Here is a 19,461-nt window from a genome sequence, read left to right as displayed (position 1 = left end):
GTCTGGAGAGGCCTTGCTGGCATTGGTTCATCAGCTCAGCCACATCAGAACGAAAGCCTACTCCTTGTGGTCCTAAGATGATGGCCGCACAGCCACTCCTAACGAGAAGGTGGCCAGTGAGAAAATGAAATGGAGGTGGGTGAGGCAGCCGCCCCTCCGCCACAGCAACAAGAAAACCCTGGGCAACCTGACAGTGTAGGGCCAAGTACAATGGGTGGGTACTGAGTCCATTCAGGTGTTTACCTAAGCTCCCAGCTGAGCACAGACGGAATCCCACATCACATTAGTTTGTAGGCAGAGACAGAACACTTGTGTATATTTACATGTTTTGTTTCTATCGTCCAAGAAACTCTACCTACAGAACTCACTCACAGAAAAGTTCCAAAGTTATGAAGTAGTGGGAAAACATGATTTGAATGGCTCCAAACACAATCAAGTTCAAAGAGTGCATTTATTTTCACTCTACTGACAAAGGAACAGAGTATAAATGTATTAAGGAATGAAGGAAACAAAAATGATACATTTTTATACAGCAATACTTGTCAAGATTCTTTAAATACTTTAAATTTTAGAATCTCTACTTTCAGTATTTAACAGTTAAAATCTGCTTTTAAAAATAACTTCTTTATCATCTCTCGAAGAAGTTTTAGAAAACTTAACCTATATGATTGAAACTAGGAATATCTTAACAAAAGAATTACAATTTTATCTTCTCTGAAAATCTCCAAGTTGCTAGAAACCAAGCAAACCAGATCATTACCAACTTTTAAAATATCCAAAGGCTCTTAAAATTGGGAAAATTATTAGAAGGACGTGTTCAGCGTTCAGCAAGATTCACATACATGGAAGAAGTCCATACCCCTAACCATCAGCAGCAGCTCGCTCACTGCTGGATCTTGCGCAGCTGGAGACGAGGCTCCTCAGACGTCAGCCGTGTGACAGCCCGCTGCACAGACTCCACTTGATTTCCTTCAGCAGATCTCTAACAATGTGGCGAAAGGCATGCGGGCACATTGCCACGATCTTTCCTTCTGAGTGTGGACACAGCTCCTGTTGTCGGTCCCTTGGTCAACAGCGTTTGTGTGTATCAGTTCTTCCTCTCCTGCCCTTCTGACTGTGAAGTGTTATGTCCAAACTGAAATAAAGCGAATGTTTAATACGCAATTTATTCCAGGGCAAAAAAAAAAAAAAAAAGAATGTCATGGTAAGTAGCAGATGACACTTTGGACTGAATTCGTTCAACAAAAAAACAGTGATGTGAGCACTGGTGAGACGTCAGACACATGCTCAAAGCTAAGGACACAACAAAGCCAGCCAGCCAGCCACATGGCCTGGGAGTTGACGACAATTTTGAGTCCCTATGTGTCCAGCCTGAAAGTTGACGCTCTAAAATATATACGAAAATATTCTAAAATGTTCATAGTTAGATGGAAACAAAGAGCTAAGAGACAATGAACACACAGCACCTGACCACCAAATAATTGTTGGAATTCAGTGATGCACTGTCCTGGGAAATAGTGTGTTTTACCTGGATAACTAATGATTTTGAACATCCCATAATTGTAATGAACCACATCCTAGTCTCTGCTCTCCCCCTCAGATGTGGGATTATGGGCACTGTTAGGCTCACTCAACCTGGGTCTCGCAGGTGAACGGCAAGGACCAACCACTGCAGCCATCTCCGCCGTCTCCCGCGCTGTGCACTAACGGGAAGCTGGAACTGTGCTTCCAATTCTGACTGCTTCATCGGAACTCGAACCCAGGTACTCCATATGGGATGCAGGGCCCCAAATGCCACACCAAATACCCACCCCATCCAACCCCCAAGCCTTATTCTTATTACTGCAACAAAACTGTAGGATGCGAAAACCACCCTAAATTAGAATTATTTCTAAATTTCAAGAAATGAGATTTCAACAAAAGGAGTAATCTTAAGGATGAACTGCTTGAAATAAAGTGTGTCCTGTTAAACATCCAATAAATATTATTAACAATTATTATGATCTTATTTCCTATTTTAAAAGCAGAGTTGGGGTGAGTATTGGGACAGCAACTAAGATGCTATGTGGGATACCCATCTCCCATATCAGAGTGCCTGGGTCCCAGTCCCAACTCTGTTAATTCCGGCTTCCTGCTACTGCATACCCTGAGAGGCAGCAGGTGATGGCTCAAGTACCTTGGTCCCTGCCACCAACATGAAAGACTGAGTTCCAGGCTCCTGGCTTCAGCCTAGCCCAGCCCTGGCTGTTGCAGGTGTCTGGGGAGTGAAGCAGTGGACCAAAGATCTTTCTCTGTCTCTCTTTCAAATAAATAAATAAAAATTAAAGGGGCGGGCGCTGTGGAGCAGTGGGTTAACGCCCTGGCCTGAAGCGCCAGCATCCCATATGGATGCCGGTTCAAGACCCAGCTGCTCCACTTCTGATCCAGTTCTCTGCTATGGCCTGGGAAAGCAGCAGAAGGTGGCCCAAGTCCTTGGGCCCCTGCACCTGCATGGGAGACCCAGAAGAAGCTCCTGGCTCCTGGCTTCAGATTGGTGCAGCTCCAGCTGTTGCGGCCAATTAGGGAATGAACTATCGGATGAAAGACCTCTCTCTCTCTGCCTCTCCTCGCTCTGTGTAACTCTTTCAAATAAATAATAAAAATAAATTTAAAAAAAATTAAGATTAAAAAGCAGAGTTTAACATGCCTTTCAACTAAATAATCCGATGTCTTTTTATGTGGGAAAAAGACTACAGTATTCACATTTGATATGCTTAGATTCAATATGGTTAAAACTATGTAGAGTTATTTGCTGGTTCTCTCAAAGTTTCAGTCACCCAGTTGGTCCTGAAGACAGCAACCTTTAATTAGCACCTGTCTGTGATAAAATCTTTTTTTTTAAACATGTAGAGGTTTTTGTTTTTTGTTTGTCATTTTTTTTTTAACATTTATTTATTTATTTGAAAGGCAGAGTTACAGAGAGGCAGAGGCAGACAGAGAGAGGGGAAGAGAGAAGTCTTCCATCTGCTGGTTCACTTCCCAAATGGCTACAATGGCTGCAACTGAGCTGATCCGAAGCCAGGAGCCAGGAGCTTCTCCAGGTCTCCCACACCTGTGCAGGGGCCCAAGGACTTGCGCAATCCTCTACTGCTTTCCCAGGCCACAGCAGAGAGCTGGATCGGAAGTGGAGCAGCCGGGATTCAAACCAGCATCCATATGGTAAGCTGGCACTGCAGGCAGCAGCGTTTACCCCCTATGCCACAGTGCCAGTCCCCTGTGATAAACTTATAAACTTGAACATGAGTACTTTTCTTTTCTAAGATTTATTTATTTGGAAGAAAGAGGGAGAAACAGAGAGAAAGAGATCTCCTATCCTCTGGTTCACCTCCCAAATGCCCACAACAGTTGGGGCTGGGCCTGGCCAAAGACAGGTGTCAGAAACTCCATCTGGTCTCCCACACGGGTGACAGGGACCCAAGAACTTGGGCAAATCTTTCGCCTTTCCAGGCACATTAGCAGAAAGCTGGATGAGCAGCAGAGCAGGCTGGAATTGAACCAGCCTCCAGTATGGAACGCGGCCAGCCCAAGCAGCACCACAACACGGGCCCTCGCGTGATGACTGTGTAAATCAGTCGAGTGCTTTATTTCACAAGTCTTCACAATAGGTGAAAAGCAAAGACGAGGACATAAAATTCACAGAAACAGCAACATAATCGTCTAACACATTCTGCATAATAACTTCAAGAAAACTTGAATGCAAAGCTCTATAGTAAACAGTCCACTTGAAAAGAACTTAAACATTATTTTTACATTATTATACCTCACCCTTGAAGTTTCTGGACTAGAAAAGGGCGACGACTCCCAAGATCTATTTTCTTTCTCAAAGGAATCATCTTCTTGGAACGCAAATTTTTGCTTAAGTGCTTGTGATATTAAAGACACAGGGTCCCACTGTGAAGTCGGTCTTTTCCTCTTGTGAATGGGTCTACCACCAGGTGACCTAATTTTAAAATTGAATAAATTGAAATTTTGATGTAATTTTAGATCCTTATTGACAAACACAAGAGAAATATAAGAACAATATCTTATAATATAATTAGTTAATCTCATTATTTTTCAAGAGAATGTTGCCATGAAATAAGGAATCTCCAGGGCACATGAATTAAGATTCAGAAAGTCACAAAAACATGTGGGTTAGGGCTACCTAATATCACTGTGCTGAAAATCTTTACTTTTCATTTTCTAATTGTCTAGGTAGGGAAATCTGAAGAAATATGTAAGAATTTTTATTATTATTTTTTAAGATTTATTTATTTGAAAGGCTGAGTTACAGCAAGAAAAGGAGGTATAGAGAAGTATCTTCCATCTGCTGGTTTAGTTCCCAAACGGCCACAACTACCAGGGCTGGGCCAGGCTGATACTAGGAGCCTAGAACTCAATCCAGGTCCCCTGCACAGGTGGCAGGAGCCCAAGTGCTTGGGCCACCCTTTGCTGCTTTCCCAGGCACACTAGCGGAGCCGGCTTGGAAGAGGAGCAGCCGAACTTGAACTGGCACCCAAATGGGATTCCAGCATCGCAGGCAGCCGCTTAACCTACTGCGACACATTGCTAGCCCCCAAGAATTTTAAAAAGGACTAGTCTTCATGAAAAGAAAACCAATAGGCTAATTGCTCACTCATATAGTCATGCATTCATTCAACTGCCATTGAATGCCTACTATTTCTTCATGCAACTCAGAAAGGCCTGCAATTTAAAATGTATGAACTACTTGCTTCTGCAATTTTCCATTTGATACTATCAGATCACAGTTGGTTTTGAGTTACTGAAACCACAGAAAACAGAACCATCGGGGCCAGCACCGTGGTGCAGTAGGTTAATCCTCCACCTGCAGCGCCGGCATCCCATATGGGTGCTGGTTCTGGTCCTGGCTGCCCCTCTTCCAATCCAGCTCTTTGCCTGGGAAAGCAGTGGGAGATGGTCCCAAGTGCTTGGGCTCCTGCATCCACATGGGAGACGGGGAAGAAGCACCTGGTTCCTGGCTTTGGATCGGCGCAGCTCCGGTTGTTGCAGCCATCTGGGGAGTGAACAACGGAAGGAAGACCCTCCTCTCTGTCTCTCCCTCTCACTGTCTGTAACTCTACCTCTCAAATAAATAAATAAAATCTTTAAAAATTAAAAAAAAAAAAACTAAAAAGAAAAGAAAACAGGACCATCAATAAGGGGAACTACTGTATTCCTAACCTTCTATGGTGGAAAGTAAATATAATTAAAATACTGAGAAATAGCAAAAGTCTGTTTCAAAAATAAAGAGATGCCGGCGCCGCGGCTCACTAGGCTAATCCTCCGCCTTGCAGCGCCAGCACACCGGGTTCTAGTCCCGGTTGGGGCGCCGGATTCTGTCCCGGTTGCCCCTCTTCCAGGCCAGCTCTCTGCTGTGGCCCGGGAGTGCAGTGGAGGATGGCCCAGGTGCTTGGGCCCTGCACCCCATGGGAGACCAGAAGAAGCACCTGACTCCTGCCATCGGATCAGCGCGGTGCGCTGGCCGCAGCGCGCTGGCCGCGGCGGCCATTGGAGGGTGAACCAACGGCAAAGGAAGACCTTTCTCTCTGTCTCTCTCTCTCGCTGTCTACTCTGCCTGTCAAAAAATAAATAAATAAATAAATAAATATTTAAAAAAAAAAAATAAAAATAAAGAGATAAGACACTAGAAGGAAAATCAACAACTGAAAGTAATTATCTCTGTCTGGGGAGGAGAAAGACAAAATTGTGCGGTGTTTTTCATGAACACAATCTTAAAAACCAAGGGGTACAATTTCAGTTCATTTCTCAAAGCTGCAAGAACATACCGTTCAATAGCCCGAAGCTTGACCTTGTTCATATCCTTGAGAACATCCAACATGTCTGGAAGACCTTTCATTCTCTGGCTCTTTGAATGATGACCATAACTGGTCTTACTAGCACCTGGATTTCCCGAGTCACAAATATCATCTGATTCTGGCTGGATGGGAGGGAAACACGAAGGCTGGAGAGGAGAAAATGGAGGGGGAAGCGGTGGAGGTGGAGGAGGGGAAGAAAGGATCAAACCCGGAAACTGAGCAGCTCCTGATGGTGGTGCTTGTCCTAATCTACTGGGCCTGTCATTCACGTCAAAGGAACCTACAAACAAAGATTGTTTAAAAGAGTGAAAAATTATCCCTAAAATGATATATAACATTAATTAGGACTAAAACAGAAACAATTACAGTATTCCTACTACCACTGTGCTACGCTAGCCAGCAAGCAAAATAAGTCCTAATTGCTTGGCAAATTCTTTAAGAATCAAGTCAGGGGCTGGTGCTGTGGCACAGCAGGTTAATGCCCCGGCCTGCAGTGCCAGCAACCCATATGGGCGCCAGTTCGAGACCTGGCTGCTCCACTTCCGATCCTGCTCTCTCTATGGCCTGGGAAAACAGTGGAAGATGGCCTAGGTCCTTGGGCCTCTGCACCCACGTGGGAGACTCGGAGGAAGCTCCTGCCTCCTGGCTTCAGATAGGAGCACCTCCGGCCGTTTCAGCCAATTAAGGAGAGACCATGGATGGAAGACCTCTCTCTCTCTCTCTGCCTCTCCTCTCTCTGTATAACTCTGACTTTAGAATAAATAAATAGGCCGGCGCCGCGGCTCACTAGGCTAATCCTCTGCCTGCAGCGCCAGCACACCGGGTTCTGGTCCCATTTGGGGCGCCAGATTCTGTCCCGGTTGCCCCTCTTCCAGTCCAGCTCTCTGCTGTGGCCCGGGAAGGCAGTGGAGGATGGCCCAGGTCCTTGGGCCCTGCACCCGCTTGGGAGACCAGGAGGAAGCATCTGGCTCCTGGCTTCGGATCGGTGCAGTTCGCCGGCTGCAACACACCAGTCGTAGTGGCCACTTGGGGGGTGAACCAATGGAAAAAGGAAGACCTTTCTCTCTGTCTGTCTCTCACTGTCTAATTCTGCCTGTCAAAAAAAATATATATTAAAATAAAAAAAGAATCAAGTCAACTTATAAATTCATTTTTTTTTTATTTGACAGTGAGAGAGAGAGACAGAGAGAAAGGTCTTCCTTCTGTTGGTTCACTCCCCAAATGGTCACTATGGCCAGCACTGTGCCGATCCAAAGCCAGGAGCCAGGTGCTTCTTCCTGGTCTCCCATGCGGGTGGAGGCGCCCAAGCCCTTGGGCCATCCTCAACTGCCCTCTCGGGCCACAACAGAGAGCTGGACTGGAAGAGGAGCAACCTGGACTAGAACCCGGTGCCCATATGGGATGCCGGTGCTGCAGGCTGAAGATTAACCAAGTGAGCCATGACGCCAGCCTCCAGTAATCATATTTACACATAGCTCCTTACATCCAAATCTATTGTTTTTTTTATTATTATTTTTATTTTTTGAAAGGTAGAGTTAGACAGTGAGAGAGAGAGAAAGGTCTTCCTTTTTCTGTTGGTTCACCCCCCAAGTGGCCACTATGGCCGGCGCGTTGCGGCCAGCGTGCTGTGCCAATCCAAAGCCAGGAGCCAGGTGCTTCTCCTGGTCTCCGATGCGGGTGCAGGACCCACGCACTTGGGCCATCCTCCACTGCATTCCCAGGCCACAGCAGAGAGCTGGACTGGAAGAGGAGCAACTGGGACAGAACCAGTGCCCCAACTGGGACTAGAACCCAGGGTGCTGGCGCTACAGACAGAGGATTAGCCTAGTGAGCTGCGGCGCTGGCTAAATCTATTGTTAAAAGCACTCACTCAGTATGTTGCTTTAAATTTCACACATACTCACATGCACATATGCATGGATTTCAAAATTTTTTAAAGCAAAAAGTAACATCTTTTAATTCCACTTTCCATGAACTTTTTGAAGTATACTCTTATGTATGTACTATTTATGTGTGTGTGTTTAAAGCAAGTAGCAAGTTGCATTTCTAAAAATTTAGAAAAGGATCATCTGGAAAACACTGTTCACCTGAATGCAGTGGAAGGGTAGCATCAGTAACTAAAAGTACAAATATATGAGGCCTCAAACCTATATGCCTCTTTTCAAACCAATGGATTCTTTCATCTCCAACACTTTTGTGATGAACTGGAAAATTTTATTTAGAAAACAAGGGACATTTTTACACAAAAACAATCTTCACAATATAACTAGCTCTTCTTTAAACCAAAAGCCATAAACACCAGATATTATCATTGTATATATTCAGAGCCAGCATTGTAGCACAGTGAGTTAAGTCGCCACCTGTGACAATGGCATCCCATATGGGTGCTGTTTCCAGTCCTGGCTGCTCCACTTCCCATCCAACTCCCTGCTAATATGCCTGGGAAAGCAGCAAATAATGCCCCAAGTGCTTGGGCCTCTGAAGGCCCGTGAGAGACCTGGAGGAAGCTCCTGACTCCTGGCTTTGGTCTGGTCCAGCTCTAGCCATTGCAGCCATTTGGGGAGTGAACTGGTGGATGGAAGATCTCTCTCACTGTCTCTCTGCCTTTCAAATAAACTTAGTTAATCAATTAATTAATAAAAGAATTGTACTGATTTAAAAACCAGATGAGCATCACCTAAGAAACAAAAATTCCAGTATGTGACTTACCAGAATTTGTGCTGTTTCTCAGTTCCTGCATTTGCACAATTGCAGCAATCTGAGAGCGAAGAAAAGTAAGTTCCTCTTCGAGGGCAGCTATTTTTTTTACTGCAGCTTCATTTGCAGACAGGTCATGTTTCACTGGTTTGTGTTCTCGTCGAGTAGGTGGCAATGGATCCCCGACTAGTTGCACAGGACGGGTAAATTCAGTTTTCTCCTCTCCTCCATGTTTCCACATGCTACTTCTGTGGGATCGAAGGAAGAAATGGGGAGAGACGGAGGGGACGTGGGAAGGAAATTTTCAATCAAACAAGGAAAACAATTTTTTCATGAAAAGCAAAATACTGCAAAATCAGAGTAACCTTCTTTCCCTATGAGCAACTCTAGATTCACTGAAGACGAACCTATCTTATTTAGCTTTGTGTTCTCAATATAAGGAACTGAACACACCCTCCACTGGAAGGACATTAAGGGATAAGGGGGCTTTGCTTTTAGATTGCAGAACAAAAATAATTACCCTATAATTATTCTACTTTTTATCACAGTAGAAATTCTTTAAAAATTCTACATAAGGTATGAAGGGCCCTATATTCAGAATTATGTTAGGAGTAAGTTTATGATCTTCTATCATTTGGAAAATTGATAAACTATACATAACAAGTTTAGCCACGTTATGTGAATAACTGGTTCTCACTGTGCTTATAGCCTGTATCTGAATAAATTATCACATAAGTCGGTATTCCTTCAGTGTAACATATCCAAAGTTTCGAAATAGTTGTCTCTCAGAATCTGTGGGGAAATTTGTTCTGGGACCCCTCCCCCCCCCCCCCCCCGAGACACTAAATCCACAGATGCTCAAGTTCCTCACATAAGATAGTCTACACTGCATGTGTGAGCTAAGAGGGGTTGTGACTGCAGAGCCAGAGGCCTGAGACATGCAGTGAAGATGCTCCGAAGCAACCTCCCAACACATGCTAACCCCAACCAAAGAAACAGCTACTGTCTCTTCATCAATAAATCAATCTTTACAAAAGTGAGCTTTCCCTCTTAGGGCAAGTGGGTGGGAAGAGTGATTAATGACCTATAGAGATCACACCATAGAGAGTGGGTATGTAATGCACCTCCTTAATCAGTGATCACATCTGTGAACTATTTCCAGGTGTTCTTCCATTTTTAATGAGGTATTCTTCCATTTTCAATGTGATAACTACACATAACTTTGTCTTATTTGAACTTGATTCAATGCATATACCCACTTTATGAGAAAAGTATAAAACCTGTAACTACACTCAAGTTTGTGGAAGAACCAACTCAGGCAACTGACAGGTTGAGTTAAATCTGCAATTTGATTAGCTAAATACACTTAAACTTTGATTTTCAATCTGACTGATTCTTTCACTGAACACATATAACCTTCACTCATCTTCCTATATACTTCAGATCATCTCTAGAGTACTTACAATTCCCAATACAATGCTGACACACCACTTGTTATGTGTGGAATCAGCATGATACATGGAGTATAGCAAATTCAAATCTTGCTTTTTGGAACTTACTGGAATCTTTTTTTTCCCAGAATATTTTCAATCTGTTATTGGTTGAATCTGTTATTATTCCCATATATCCAAAGCACCAACTATATATTTAACATTGCCAGGTGTACAGTAAGTACTACTTGAGATTTGACTAAATATATAAAATAAATCTTGTAGCTAGTATAGAAAACAGAATCAACATAAAGTTTCTAATATCCCTTTACTAATTGCTTCTTCCTAGGATGGTTAAATGTGCCTTAAGAAAAAACAGTTTTACAAAACTGAGAAGCAGGGGCCGGCACTGTAGGATAGTGGGCTAAGCCTCCACCTGAGGCACCAGCATCCCATAAGGGCACCAGTTCGTGTCCCAGTTGCTCCCCTTCCCATCTAGCTCTCTGCTATGGCCTGGGAAAGCAGTGAAATATGGCCCAAGTGCTTGGGCCCCTGTACCCGCATGGAAGTCCCGGAGGAAGCTCCTGTTTCCTGGCTTTGGATTGGCACAGCTCTTGCCATGTAGCTACTTGGGAAGTGAACCAGCAGATGGAAGACCTTTCTCTCTCTCTCTCCCTCTCTCTGTCTGTAACTCTACTCTATAAATAAATAAATCTTAAAAAAAGAGAGAAATAACCAGGCATCCTTATTAAGAAGATAATATCAGGACACACAGAACCATATAGAGGTGGACAGAACAAGACTCAAGGAGTAAAAACCAACTTCAACACATGCAAGAATCCAGGTTATAGGCTATACCCCACGTCCCAAGATAAGCACTTAAAATTACCGAAATCTGAGACAATTGGCTTCTTCATCATTTGCCACACACAAAATATCAGCAAAAGATGGAACCCTAGGTCCACCATTATCAGGGTCTACAGAGTTCAAGAGCGGGATCAACTAAAGTAAAAAAAAATAAATTAAGTCAGAGCTCTGCAAGGAGTCGAGAGAAGTCACATGCTCATGCATTAAATAAGGTCACAGTGCAAAGGAGGGAAGAGGGAGAAGGATATTGAGTAGAAAACCATGCACCCATTAGCCAGAGTATCGGGCAAAATGTTATTCTGCAGCCAAGCATATAGCAATATTCTCTCCCCTGGCTACTCTCCTCAATCATAAACACACAATAAACTCCTGAGGTGTTACTCACACCTGCCCATCTCTGAATGCAGTTATTTAAAGAAACTAAAGCTATAAAAAACACACATGCAGTGACTTATTTCCAGAAGTAAAGGGTTTTGGCTTGCAGGAAACATTTCTTCTAGATTATTCTATCCCGTATCCCTAGGAGTATGAAGGATTATATTATACAGAGTGCTTAATCAATGCACGTCCATTGACTTACCTCAAAATTGGGTCTTTGACAAGGTTCTAAAGGAAGCATTTTCCCAATAATACGAACAATACTCCGAGCTGATCCATAATCTTTATTTTTCCAAATCACTGAAATCTATTTAAACATAAAGCACTATTTAAAATATACTGAATATGCATGGTCATACATCTCAGAAAAAATGTAAACTATGCAGTAACATTTATTTTTAAAAAGAAAACACAGAATGGTATAAAGTATCCTCCTCAAATAATTAAATTTTATTAACATTTGTCTTAAAAAAAAGGGGGGGGGGTATAGATAGGGGCTGGCATGGTGGCATAGCAGGTAAAGCCACTGCCTACCATACTGGCATCCCATATGGACACCAGTTCGGGTCCTGGCTGCTCCACTTCTGAACAGCTCCCTGCTAATGCACCTGGGAAAGGAGTGGAAGATGGCCCACGTCTGCACCCACAAGGGAGACCCAGATGAAGCTCCTGGCTTCAGCCTGGCCCAGCCTCAGCTGTTGCAGTCATTTGGGGCAGGAACCAGCAGATGGAAGATCTTTCTATCTCTCCCTCTTCTCTGTACCTCTACCTTTCAAATAAATAAAGTAAATCTTAAAAAAAAAAAAAAAAAAAAAAAAAAAAGCAGTGGAAGATGGCCCTGACACCCACACTGGAGACCTGGGAGAGGCTCCTGGCTCCTGGCTCCTGGCTTTGGCCTGACCCAGCCCTGGCTGTTGCAGCCATCTGGGAAGTGAACCAGTGGATGGAAGACCTCTCTGAAACTGTTTCAAATAAATAAAATAAATATTAAAAAGAAAATTTTAAAAGGAATTGGAATGAACATATAAAATTCCAAAAAAGATCTTTCATGATAGCACAACTTGTTTTGTTCTATCTCTGATAATATCTAAACAGCTTGGGAAACTTCCCCCCACCTCAGGAAAATCACCCCCACACACACTAAAAATCCCATGTTTTAGCCCAAACACTGGCAATTTCAAATTATCTAGCAATGAGGTAATACAGAGAAAACTTATATAATCTCCTTTAAAGAACAAATGAATAAGAGGAATAAATAGAATCCTAGGCAACTGAAAAAATTATTTACATACAGTGGAATATTATCTGCTGGAAGCCAGTTCTTGAAAACGTGTTAAAAGTGAAATGTGGGGGCTGGCATGTGGTACATTGTGACTCTCGCATCCCACATTAGCACCAATTCAATGGTGCTAACCTGGCTGCTCCACTTCCGATTCAGCTTCCTGCTAATGGGTCTGGGAAAGCAGAAGATAGCCCAAAGAACTGAGCCTTCGCACCCAGGAGGGAGACCTGGAAGAAGCTCCTAGCTTCTGACTTTGGCTTGGCCCAGCCCCAACCACTGCAGCCATAACATATCTATTCCACGCATTCCACATCTGTTCTGAAATTACCCCTTTGAGGTTCTCTGCTACTTGGCCCTATCTATCCAACTTAATTTCTTACTTGTCATTAACAAGAACACTTGTTCTTAGGTTAAGCTCTTTTCCTCATTATCCCAAAAAGGAGATAACTCCCATGCATTTTCCCAAATGCATAGTGAGCCCTAATCTAACTGTAGTGCCAGTGCTGGTTTAGTGGACTATCCAATTCACACTCCTCTATTTCCATTCTTATCAGCTGCTTAAGCTCTACTAAGTTGTAAACTAGTCTGATAAGTACCACATACAGCCAACTACATGTGGCTGTATTTCCGTGGAAGCTATTTCTGCCCTACTACACTGAATTCTGAGGACAGAGACAGGATTATATTTTTGTTTGAACCCTTCAGGGCAGTAGTTAACCATCAGTATACTAATATCACATCAGATCTCTCCAAAAGAAATATAACATATGTCATATGTAAATTAAATTTTGAAGTCATTTTAAAAAAGAAAGGTAAAAGTTTCTTACTATATTTTATTTAACTTGATATGTATATATTATTTTAACATGCACTCAATATTTAATCCTTTGTATATTTGTAACTATAGCAGATTGCAATTCAGACATCTGAAGTACTTAAAAGTGGTTTTGAGGCCAGAAGCTGCCATATTGGATAGTATAGTCAAGTGTTCATAGATTCTAGATCTATTAACACTAGAATCTTTGGAGACCTGAGCATTTATATTTAATGGGTTTTACAGACCATTCGTATGTGTACCTCTGCTAAGAACCACAGGCCTACAGGCATCACTATAGTAAGGGCTATGCTCTGTACAGTGTCTCCCAACTGTTGGGTACCTATGTTGTAATTTCATATCTTGCTCTGCCACTTTGATGTTGAAAAACTCATTCATTGCCACAGACCATCTTCATCATTCTTAAAATTTCACCTCCTTTTCCTCTGTTCCTGGCCCAGCCACTTCTTTTTGATTTACCAATTTTGCTAGCTCACATGGACTTTCTGGTTAATTATTTCATTGATATGCTCATTGCCATTCAAAAACAGGTCATTGTTTTGGTATTATGTGTTACCATCTTGTGGATGAAGAAACTAGCCCAACTACTTTTAGCTAAAGGAAAACACAATAAAAAAAATAAAGCTCTTTAGAAAAACTACAGGGGGCCAGTACTGTGGTCTAGCAGGTAAAGCCATCGCCTGCAGTGCCAGCAACCAGTTCCAGTCCCGGCTGCTCCACTTCTGATCCAGCTCTCTGCTATGGCCTGGGAAAGCAGAAGAAGATGGTCCACGTCCTTGGACCCCTGCACCCGCATGGGAGACCCGGAAGCAGCTCCTGGCTCCTGGCTTGAGGTCAGCACAGCTGCGGCTGTTGCAGCCATCTGGGGAGTGACCCAGCAGCTGGAAGACCTTTTTCTCTCTCTGTGCCTCTCCCTCTCTGTAACTCTGCCTCTTAGATAAAGAAATAAATCTTTAAAGAAAAAACTACAAATCCATGCTGACTTCCCCTGGGTCCTCACAGGCACTCTGCAATGTCCTCTAACAGGTTACACTCTGCAGTACGTGGCCACACGAAACCCTCAACCTCTGAAGTCTCCAGCACCCCACTTCCATCACCACGTCTCCATTTTCCTTCCTTTGTATCTCCTGTTGACATTTAACCTATCAGGGAAACAGGTTCTTAAGAATCTTACCTCCCTTTCTAACTTGAACTATCAAAGCCATACTATTGTAAACTCCCCTTTGTTCTCATCTAAAGAGAAATAACAACTTTGCCTTAAATGTTTACATATAAATCGTTTTCAAAATGAGACCCACAAACAGCAGATTCACTCAAAACCATGAAAAGACATTTACCTGGTCTATGGGAACACCAAAATATTCCAGCATCTCTCTTAAGACACGCAATATGAGAGACATGGATGGCGTGAATAGTGAGGCAAATTCATGGAAACATTATCAGTGTCTTGGTGCCTTTGGGAAAAAATTTTAGAATACATTACTCTTGACAAGTAATTACCACATACGTTCGTACTAAATAAGCTGGAAGTACCCTTTCATGACACACCACATCACACCACTACCTGTATACTGAAGGTAGCCAAAGAGAATGGAGGAGAGACAAGGGAAGAGGGGAATATTATTATAAAGAAAAGGTCGAGACTTGTGCTGTGGCACAGGTTAATCCTCCACCTGCAGTGCTAGCATCCCATACGGGTGCCAGTTTGAGTCCCGGTTGCTCCTTTTCCAGTCCAGCTCTCTGCTGTGGCCCGGAAAGGCAGTGGAGGATGGCCCAAGTGCTTGGGCCCTGCACCCATGTGGGAGACCCAGAGGAAGCTCCTGGCTCCTGGCTTCGGATTGGCCCAGCTCTGATCAGTACAGCCATTTGGGAAGTGAACCAGAGGATGCAAGACCTTTCTCTCTGTCTGTAACTCTGCCTCTCAAATAAATAAATAAAATCTTTTTTTTTTTTTATTTGACAGGTAGAGTTATAGACAGTGAGAGAGGGAGACAGAGAAAGGTCTTTCTTCTGTTGGTTCACCCCGCAAATGGCCGCTACGGCCGGCGCTGCACCGATCCAAAGCCAGGAGCCAGGTGCTTCCTCCTGGTCTCCCATGCGGGTGCAGGGCCCAAGCACTTGGGCCATCTTTCACTGCCTTCCCAGGCCACAGCAGAGAGCTGGACTGGAAGAGGAGCAACCGGGAGTAGAACCCGGCGCCCATATGGGATGCCGGCGCCGCTGCTGGAGGATTAACCAAGTGAGCCACAGCGCCGGCCCAATAAATCTTAAAAAAAAAAAAAAAAAAAAAGTCAACCGACCTATTGTTACATTAAAATTTCATAGGACATTTGAGACAATAAATGGGTCTAGTTAACAGATATTAATCAACAACAGAATGGACACCTAGCAAGGGAGGCTTCAAGTTTGCAACAGCGAAGCTCGCTTGGGCTGCGACTCAGGAGAAGGCTCAGTTCAGACGACCCCTGAGAGCAGCAAAGGGCCTGACTCAAAGCTTTGCCCTCTCTGTAACTCTGCCTCTCAAATAAATAAACAAAATCTTAAAAAAAAAAAAAAAAAAAAAAAAAAAAGCTTTGCCAACAGTTTTGTTTGTTTGTTTGTTTGTTTTTTTAATCGCATCGGAGTACCGCCCACCCCTGCTCGCTCATTTTAAAGATAAGATGCACGACCCCTAGTTAAGGGATGTGACTGTCACCAGCTAGTAAGTAACGGGCTGCGACCAGAGCCCAGTCGGGTCACTCGCTCTGGCCACACCTTGGGGGCGGGGGAGGGGTCTCCAAGCCCCGCAGGGCAGCACTGCTCACCTTCCCCGGAGCCGAGCCTCCCGCGAGCTGGGGAAGGTCAAGCAGAGGGGCGTTGTGGAAGTCCGACTCAGAATCCGCGACCCCAGCACAACGCGCGGCTCCCTCCAGAAGCGCTCAGCTGTCGACCGGCGTCCGCCTGCGAGCCTCGGCTTGCAGGGCACAGGGAGTAAGGTTGCCTCCGCGGAGAGTATGCGGCCCACTGGCGACTCGGTCCCACAGCGCCCGCATCAACCGGGATAGCTTTGGGAGAGAAAGGACGTCCTCGCCCGACCTGCTAACCTGCCGCCCGCTCCCAGGATGGCCCCGTACTTCCGCGTTCCTGGAGGAAAATCAAACTCCGCGGGCCGTAACCCATGCCCGATCTCATTGGACAGGCATAAGATCGCTGCTTCTGATTGGTCATTGGACAACGTCAGACTAGTCGCGGCACTAGAACAGGCCTCAGAAGGCTAATGAGTTTCTCCCAAGAGGGCGGGTTTTCCACAAAGCAGCCAATAGAAGCCAAGAGATGGCTGGTGGGCGGGACAGTATGCGGCGGTGGGGACGCTGACTCCTGCGCAGGATGCGGCGGTTCGCTTGCAAGCGCTCCCAGGCCTCTGCGTGGAGAGCAGGGCCCGCCGTTCCGAGTTCGCACCGCACACAGCTCTGCACGCACTGTATCGCCCCCTACATCCGACCCGAAGTGACCCCGTGCTCCCAAACTTCACTGCCTTGGCAGGTCGCGATTTATTTTTCGGTCGTTCAGCGAACATCTTCTAATCGCTGGTAGGACGCGGAAGCTAAGCGGTGCCCTGGAGAGGTTTGCAGCTTTGCAGTTGTCAGGATTCATTCCTTGCGTCCTGGTTACCCAGGCTGCTGCATGTGGGCCAGACACTCCCCTAGTCTAATTTTCAGTTCTGACTGGTTAATGGTTTCATAAGACACAATTTCATATTCCTGTATTTCAGCGAAGAGGTGCATTGGCATACCATTGCCAGTTTAATGCCTTCTACTGAGCCACAAAATAAAAGGTAGACTGACTTCTTTGTGATCAACCTCGTTTATTCATTCAACGAGTGTTGGACTACTAGAACTAGGGATTATCCTACGCACGTCAAAAAAGCAGTACGGGCATGCATTTGGCCTTACCATTAAGACAGAGCTTGGCATGCCCACACCCCAATTGGTTTACTTCATTTTCTGACTCCTGTTCAACTTCATACTTTCAGTAATTTTCTCCGCAGTGTGGGGCCATTCCTAGCAGGGAACCTGCACCAGTGCTTTTGAGTTCACGGGGGTAATCTCTTCTAAACGCTCTAGTCCTCACTTTGGATACCTTGTACTCTACCGAAAAGGACAAAACTCCAAATTTCATCTTTTTCCCCATGACTCTTCCTCTCTTAGGTCAACTACTACGCCATTTCTTCCTTCCCCCCCTCATAGAAACCAACAGCAGGCTGCTCGGTAACTTGTCTCTAACGGCTGATATTTAGGGGCTTGTGGAAAACAGCTTATCGAGTTTACTGCAAATGCTGTCTACAGGTTTTTAGTTTTACGATCTTGCTGCCAGTATTTTTCCAGAACCACTAGAAATGTATTTCTGAAACCTAGTTAATAAGGATGCTTCAAAAGATCTTTGAAAAACAGAATTAGAAAATAAATTTTTCAAAAATTTAAAAGACTGAGTTATGGGGATGGGTGGATCTTCCATCCACTGGTCCACTCCCCAAATGGCCACAACAGCTAAGGCCAGGCCAGGTCAAAGCCAGGATTCAGAAGATTCTTCCAGTTCTCCCAAATGCGTGGCAAGAGCCCAAGTACTTGAGCCATCTTCTGCTGCTTTCCTAGGTGCACTAGCAGGGAGCTGGATCAGAATTGGAGCAGGCAGGACTCAAACCGGTGCCCATATGGCATGCCACTGTCACAGGAAGCAGCTTGCCCTGCTATGCCATAGCGCCAGCTATTCTCTTCAAGTACCTTCATATACTACATTCCAGACCCCCAAGTTCAGAAGTGTTCTATTCAGCTCGGTACACCATAATGCCAGATAGTTTTTCAATGGAGGATAAGGACTGCTTTGGACAAAGGCTACAAACATGTGTTCTGCAAGTTGCCCTTTACCTCTCTGACCCTAAATCTAGGTGAACTCAAATTACTATATTGTGATGAGGAAGGATTTAACATTCTCCCAAAGCAAGCAATAGCCTCTCCAACTGAACAATGCGCTTCTCTCATGCAAGATGATCAAATTGGGATGCACATGACCAGAAAGTTCACTTTAAGTTTTTACATTTCAAAAATAAACATGTGCCTCTTCCCTTCTGCCCTGCCTACATATGAACCTATATACTAAACAATCTGCCAATTACAGCTTTTAAAATTAGACCTTTTTGAGAACTTCCTTATAACTTTACATTTATTCAAAAATTTGAGACTATTCTCAATGTTAAGGTATTTAAATTTAAATTATCCTTAAAATCTCTACTTTTCAGTGCGATAGTAAGATTTAGTGGACGCACTACCTATACATTTATAGCTACTATGTATCCATAAATTGCTACTCATAGTGATGAATATTAATTTCAAATGTTTAAATCCTAACAGGATTGTTAAATCCTAAGGATTGTTTTGAACCTTAGAAATATCCAGATGATACTTAGTATTTAAACCCAAAGGCTTTTATGTGTCTACAGCTACATAGTATTTTTGAACAAAAATATTTTGCTACAGCTAAACCACCCTAAAAGTATAAAGGTGAAATGCCACTTGATTTTTCTGGTCCTATTATTATATAATTATTATATTATATATATATATTATATATTATATAATTATTATATATAATTTTTACTTTACTTATTTGAAGGGCAAGAGATAGAAATTTCTTCCATCTGCTGGTTCATTCCCCAAATGGCCACATCATCCAGACTGGGCTGATCCAAAGCCAAGAGCTTCTTCTGGGTTTCTCTCTTCGCTGCAGGGGCCCAAGGACTTGGACCATCTTCTGCTGCTTTCCCAGGCCATTAGCAGGGAGCTGGACTGCAAGTGGAACAGCCAGGACTCGAACTGGTGCACATATGGGATGTTGACCCTGCGGTGGCAGCTTTACCCACTATGCCACGACACCGGTCCCTGGTCCTATTATTCTTAATTTTTCATTGATTCTGCAATCTGCTTTTCTGATATATTCATGTTTATAAGTAGTGATACCTTAACTCATCAATCAAAATTTGATGAAAACCTGAATCATAGAAAAAAGTATTAGGATATCTTTCCAGGTTTGTTTCACATGCTATTTGTGAGGCAGAGAGTGAAAGACACAGTAAGCTCCTAT

General features: G+C 43.9%; 1 protein-coding gene across 1 annotated transcript; it reads right to left on the bottom strand.

The window, feature by feature from the left end:
• Nucleotides 1–432: 432 nt before the first annotated feature.
• Nucleotides 433–16,578, bottom strand: MTFR2 (mitochondrial fission regulator 2). Its single transcript, XM_008263555.5, is given in 9 exon segments — nt 433–1,102; nt 1,105–1,135; nt 3,805–3,979; nt 5,826–6,135; nt 8,565–8,800; nt 10,872–10,984; nt 11,430–11,534; nt 14,682–14,798; nt 16,149–16,578. Coding segments are annotated over 8 exon segments (1,164 nt in total). The 5' UTR covers nt 14,745–14,798; nt 16,149–16,578; the 3' UTR covers nt 433–971.
• Nucleotides 16,579–19,461: the final 2,883 nt, after the last annotated feature.

The sequence above is a fragment of the Oryctolagus cuniculus genome, chromosome 5 (assembly GCF_051225735.1).
Source record: "Oryctolagus cuniculus isolate XC-2025 breed Fujian yellow rabbit chromosome 5, ASM5122573v1, whole genome shotgun sequence".
Lineage (NCBI taxonomy): Eukaryota > Metazoa > Chordata > Mammalia > Lagomorpha > Leporidae > Oryctolagus > Oryctolagus cuniculus.
Note: the sequence above shows the minus strand (reverse complement) of the source record. Positions and strands in the feature narration are given on the sequence as shown.